At 47.6% G+C, this 5,860-nt stretch overlaps 1 protein-coding gene across 1 annotated transcript; it reads left to right on the top strand.

Annotated features, from left to right (window-relative positions):
• The first annotated feature begins 826 nt into the window (after positions 1-826).
• Positions 827-5,503, top strand: CCNB1 (cyclin B1). The gene is made up of 9 exons (XM_073346197.1): positions 827-929; positions 1,315-1,470; positions 1,551-1,664; positions 2,138-2,320; positions 2,942-3,100; positions 3,658-3,894; positions 4,333-4,473; positions 4,825-4,935; positions 5,301-5,503. Exons 1-9 carry the CDS (start codon positions 909-911, stop codon positions 5,409-5,411), a joined length of 1,233 nt encoding a protein of 410 aa, XP_073202298.1. The 5' UTR covers positions 827-908; the 3' UTR covers positions 5,412-5,503.
• The last annotated feature ends 357 nt before the right edge of the window (positions 5,504-5,860 follow it).

The following is a 5,860-nucleotide window of genomic DNA, read 5'->3' on the forward strand; positions in this document are numbered from 1 at the left end:
AGGATAATAATGATCATAATAATGATCAGTAACTTACAAATATTCAAATGATACCTCACAAGGCATACTACCTACATGATTTATTGTAGTCCTATAAAAAGGAGTACAGACTGGCACACTCCCCATCCCACTTTCACTCCACATAACCCTATCCCCCTACAATCCTGGATTTCTGCTCCAGGAGACATGCCCATGTCCTTCATACATCTGTTCCCAGCTTACCTGCTTCACCCAACATCTCAATGAGATGTCATCTTTCAAAAAATTAATTCAGACACAAAGAGGTCAATATTTATTTTACTTTATAATTCCTTATTTAGACTGACAGTGAATTCTGAATCCTGAAGTACAGACTGTGTTGGAATTTCCAATAATAGTGACTGACCCTCAGAACCAGCACGATCAGGAAACAAAGGTCGATAGGCACCATGCAGAATATTACATTAATGCTTCCCCAAGGCGAAGCTTGCTTTTAAGAATTCCGGGGTTAATGAATGTACACAGCCACTGAAACACTGTCAACCACGGATCTAGCCAAACTCCACGTCCCACCCCCCAGGCTCCAATCTACGCAGCCCCAAGTTCCTGAGATGAAATCATAAACGCAACAAGGCGTCACGTGGTACAACCAGCCCCCCTCCCCAGTTGCCCCGCCCCCTTTTCGAACGTCCAAAGGAATCAGCGCCTGGTCTCCACGGCGACGCATTCGGGGTGGAACGAGGAGCGGCCAATGGCAATCGAGAGAAGACGAAGGGGCAGCCAATGAACGGAGCCCGGTGCGTGGTTTAAACCTGCGGCGGTAGGTACTGCGGGATCGTGCATTTGAGAGCTGAGCTGCTGTCAGGACAACAAGCGGCAGCGGAGGAGCCAGGGTTCGGGGCTCTGTGGTGTAGAAGGCGCGGGGGGCCATGGCGCTGCGGATTAGCAGGGTAAGTGGTGGGAAGAAGGGGTCATGGGCCCCGCCTGGCTTCCCCGTGGAGGGGAATGGGTGGCTGCGGCCCTTCCTTCTCCGGGGTGGGGGGCAGATAGCGATCGTATAAGCGGGGACCTATCCGCCTCCACGCGGGGTGTTGCTACAGCTTCTTCCCCTGGCCCGCTGCAGGGAACAACTCCAACCCCCCGCAGTTTGCTCGCCTGGAGCAGGCTCGGGTAAGCCTGGCTAATGGCTTGGCTCAGCGGCGAGCCCATCGCCTGGGAGGACCTGGGGGCAGTGCTGCGCCCGAGGAAGCTGCCGCCCAGAAGGTTGCGTAGAGGTCCCCATAGTGTCCCCTCCCCGCCCAGGCCTGCCGCGCTGACCGGTGCTTTTCTCCGCAGAATACCAGAGTCAACGCCGAGAACCAAGTGAAGAGCAATGTGGCCGCCACCAAGCGGGGAGCGGCTGCTGCCAAGCCCGGCCTCAGGCCGAGAACTGCCCTGGGCGACATCGGCAACAAAGTGGGCGAGCAGCCGCCCAAAGCGCTTGCCAAAAAGGTAAGGCCCGGAGCCTGTCCCCAACGCAGCCCTGAGCAGCCCGAGCCTGGCCCGCTCACGGCCCCCTTCTCTCTCCTCAGGAAGCGAAGCCCCCCAGCGCTGCGGTGAAGCCCCTTGCCAGGAAAGCGATCAGAGCCGCGGAGACGGTGATCCAGCCGGCTAAGGAGCAGAAGCCAATCACCGAGCCTGCTAAGGTATCCGTGCGGTGCCAGTCCCCTGGGCATGCAGCCCCTGCTCTGAGCTAGCCACAACCAGCAGGGCTCGTGGTGAGCCTGGAGGAGGAACACGCTTCTTCACACTCCACACGTACCATGACCTCACTGACTCCTGCGTGGCTTGGAGCCTCTGCCTGTGGAGCCTGCTTCTCCCATCACCTACAAGCTCCGTTCCCTCCCCCGGGGGAAGGATAAAAGCAGTGGTGAAGTCAAGTAGCAGTCTGTGAGTGGATTATTTAGCTAACCCATCAGTAGCAGATAAATAAGGTCTCTATATGGCCCCACTAGTGCAGTACCTGAGAACCTGCCTACGCTTGAAAGGCTACAGGTGCACCTGTAGCCCTTCAGTGTAGACTCCACCATGAGAGGGGTTCTCCCATTGGTGCAGGCAAGCCACCTCCCTGTGCACCCATAGCTTCTACTGAAGACTCGATCTTAAACTTTCTCCCCAGTTGGAGTCACCATCCCCAAGCCCAATGGAGACCTCTGGATGTGTGCCAGCAGAGGAGGTGCTGTGCCAGGCTTTTTCTGACGTCTTGCTTGAAGTGAAAGATGTAGATGCAGACGATGGGGCTGACCCAAATCTCTGCAGTGAATATGTAAAGGACATCTATGGCTATCTAAGAGACCTTGAGGTTGGTACAAAGAACCATATCTGCTGCCATTCTACTTTACCCTGACTCTAGTATGTCTCCATATCTTTGGTGCAATTACGATTTGGGAAACGGGACATCTATTCCTTAACTTGTCTTATGGTACTCCTAAAGTGCGGGAATCTCGGCAAGCATTTCTCTTAATCTAACAACCTAGAGAGACAAGGTGGGTGAGGTAATATCTTTTATTGGACCAATTTCTGTTGGTGAGAAGCTTTTGAGCCACACAGAGCTCTGCTCTCTCACCAACAGAATTTGGTCCAATAAAAGATTCCTTCACCCACTAGGTCTCTCTCATATCCTGTGACCAACATGGCTACAAATACACTGCATATAAGAGCACTAACAGACTCTGAAAACATTAGTGATCAGCAGAACTAGCCTGCTAAAACTATCAGCACTGACATTTACTCTACTAAGGCAAAGTAGCAACAATTGCCATGTACTGTGGCCTTCTTTGGCCAAGAGATATTTGAAGTGAGACTCTGCACTTTTTTGGCCAAGACTAGCAACCCCTACAGTTTTCTAAAGGGTCTACAGTAGTGCCAATGCTCCTCACATGCAGGAATTGCTATTGTAACAAACATTCCTTTTTCCATGCAGAAGCAACAAGCTGTCAGACCAAAATACCTGGCAGGCCAGGAAGTTACTGGAAACATGCGGGCTATCCTAATTGACTGGCTTGTGCAGGTTCAGATGAAATTCAGACTACTTTCAGAGACTATGTACATGACTGCTGCCATCATTGATCGCTTTCTGCAGGTAAGGGCATGACGTGGAACCCTGTTCCTTTGACATGATTCTGTTGATCTCTAGCATATAGTGGATAAGAGTGACATTTGAACACAGCCCAAGCTGAAAGTTACTTAATGTTGCTATGCAGTCACTATGAAAAGCAATCAGCCTTTCCTATAATCCTTTTGAAATTAAAATTCAGACTTCAGGATCGTTAAACATGACTAATTGGATTACTTAATATAACTAGTTTTAAGCACTACATTTGTGGACCTAACTTTGTACTTGATGTGAATCATTGTGGCTTTAGTGTGCTAATGACAATCCTCCTTGCAGCTAATCTAGAAGCTTCTTAATTGTTTTCCTGTAACTCCTTCATAAATTGCTGTAGCACACTAAAACTCACACTACCTCCTAACAGGCCAGGAACTTCAGTGTGGTCATGACAGTGATGGGCAGTAAACTAAATGTAGTATAAAGACTCTTGTGTTAAACCTGACTTCATCAGCATGTAGCCAGCTGTCCTGTGACAAATATGCTTATTGGCTTTTGAAATTCCTGTCTTAAACACTTCCTTACTATAGGACAACAGTGTGCCCAAGAAGATGTTGCAGCTGGTTGGTGTCACGGCCATGTTTATTGCCAGCAAGTATGAGGAAATGTATCCTCCTGAAATTGGGGACTTTGCCTTTGTAACAGACCACACTTACACCAAGTACCAGATCAAACAAATGGAAAGGAAGATTCTACAAGCTCTAGACTTTGCCTTGGGCCGCCCTCTGCCACTGCACTTTCTAAGGAGGGCATCAAAGATTGGAGAGGTAAAATTCATGAGGCTCTAGAAGCCTCTCTTAAAGGAACTTATCACTTCTGCAAGTTGATCTGAAGGTATTCATAAATGGACAAAATTCCATCCATGCAGCTTCTCCAAAATGAAAGTTTCTGGTCCTGGCTGGTAGCTAGCTGCCACTTTAGAGCTATGCACAAAGACAGCTGATATTCAGGGGAATGGAGTTGCTTGCAGACCTGACTAAGCTGCTCCTAGTACAGGCAAAAAGGAGAAGCCACAATTGGCAGAAACAGGTGCACTAATAATGGGACAAGACTTGCATAAGCTATGCAACAAGAGCTGTGGGGCTAGGGACAGTCTGTTTTCTACACCCCCTAGAATAGAAGTAGAATGGGTTTGGTTCTCTTCCCCCACCCCCCCCAGGGGGGGGGCTTCCTGCAGGACAACTAATGCTTGATTCTTGTTCTAGGTGGACCTAGAACAGCACACTCTAGCCAAATATCTGATGGAATTATCCCTGGTGGATTATGAAATGGTACACTACCCTCCATCCCAGATTGCTGCAGCTGCTTTTTGCTTGGCTCTAAAGGTTCTTAATGGTGGCGAGTGGGTAAGTCCAGCTTGGTGCTTGCCAGTTTGAGACTAAACTGATCAAGTGGGTACAACTAACGTACAAGGGGTACCCCACTGAATTCTGCAGCAAACTACACTAAACTCCAGCCTATATTAGTGGCTAGGGTGCATGGTTCCATTTCCCAAAATGGGAACTCTGGACTTAGTACCAAGCAAGTTCCACCTAAAATAAGATGTGCTTGTGGAAAGCATGACATCCTTCCAACTCTGGAAAGGGAACATGGGATGTAGGTCGTGCTGCTTGAAGTAAGGAGCATATCTTTGCCTCTAGGTGGTGGTTAACAGAATTGGTGTAAACTACTGAATAACTCTAGTTTCCTTGTCTTAGACACTAACTTTAGAACACTACATGTCGTACACTGAGAGTACTCTTCACCCCGTCATGCAACATATGGCAAAGAATGTGATCCTAGTGAATCAGGGCCTTACAAAGCACATGGTAAGGAACTTATTTTCCTCTACGGGATGGGTATGGTAAAGGTGGGAACCAAGTAATACAGAACACTTGGTGCAGCACAACTCTTAACTCAACAAACTGCTCACTGTTAGACTTGACTGCTAATGAAGTTTAACCAATAAATAGACACTCTGGTCTACCTGTGTAGTATAGACAGTCTCTGGTGTGAGCTCATGGAAAAGGTTGCTTAAATGTGGGTTTTGGATATTCATAGACCTGCCATTGGACGAGCTGACTAATTTTCAGCTCTTGTCCAATGTCTAGTTGGAAACTGACCCCTCCCCCTCCCCCCCAAACATCTGGGATTATAATATGCAAGACTTAACCTCCTTTTCATCTCATTTCAGACAGTCAAGAATAAATATGCCAGCAGCAAAAATGCTAAGATTAGCACTCTTCCACTGCTGAACTCTGCAGTCATACAGGATCTGGCTAAGCCTGTGTCAAAAGTGGTATAACTTTTTTTATATAAAACTAGCAAAATTTAGTCTAAAGTTGGCACCATGTGCCATTGTATGTTTGTGTGTGTGTGTGTATATATATATATATATATATAATCTTGTCCTTGACCTAAAGCTTTTAATAAAGCATTTTATGCTTCTTACTTGGTTTCCTATCGTTAAGTCTAAGTTATAATCACTTTCCAGTGAGAAACCTTAAAACCTGGGAAGCTGCTTGCTTATTCTCACCCACCTTGTCACTCTAAGTTTACCTGGAGTGCTCACAGGGGTAGGGGTTGTCTCAGCTTAAAAAAAAAAAAACAACTCTTTTTTGCACTAAGAGCAGGATCAGTGGGCCCTATAATGCCAGAGAAAATCTCAGTAGCAAGAGACCATCCTGACATCTACCAACTGTATTTGCCAGAGCAAGGGCAGTTTTCCCATCATAGCTGCAGAAATGTGTTTAT

The sequence above is a fragment of the Lepidochelys kempii genome, chromosome 5, assembly GCF_965140285.1.
Source record: "Lepidochelys kempii isolate rLepKem1 chromosome 5, rLepKem1.hap1, whole genome shotgun sequence".
Taxonomy (NCBI): domain Eukaryota; kingdom Metazoa; phylum Chordata; order Testudines; family Cheloniidae; genus Lepidochelys; species Lepidochelys kempii.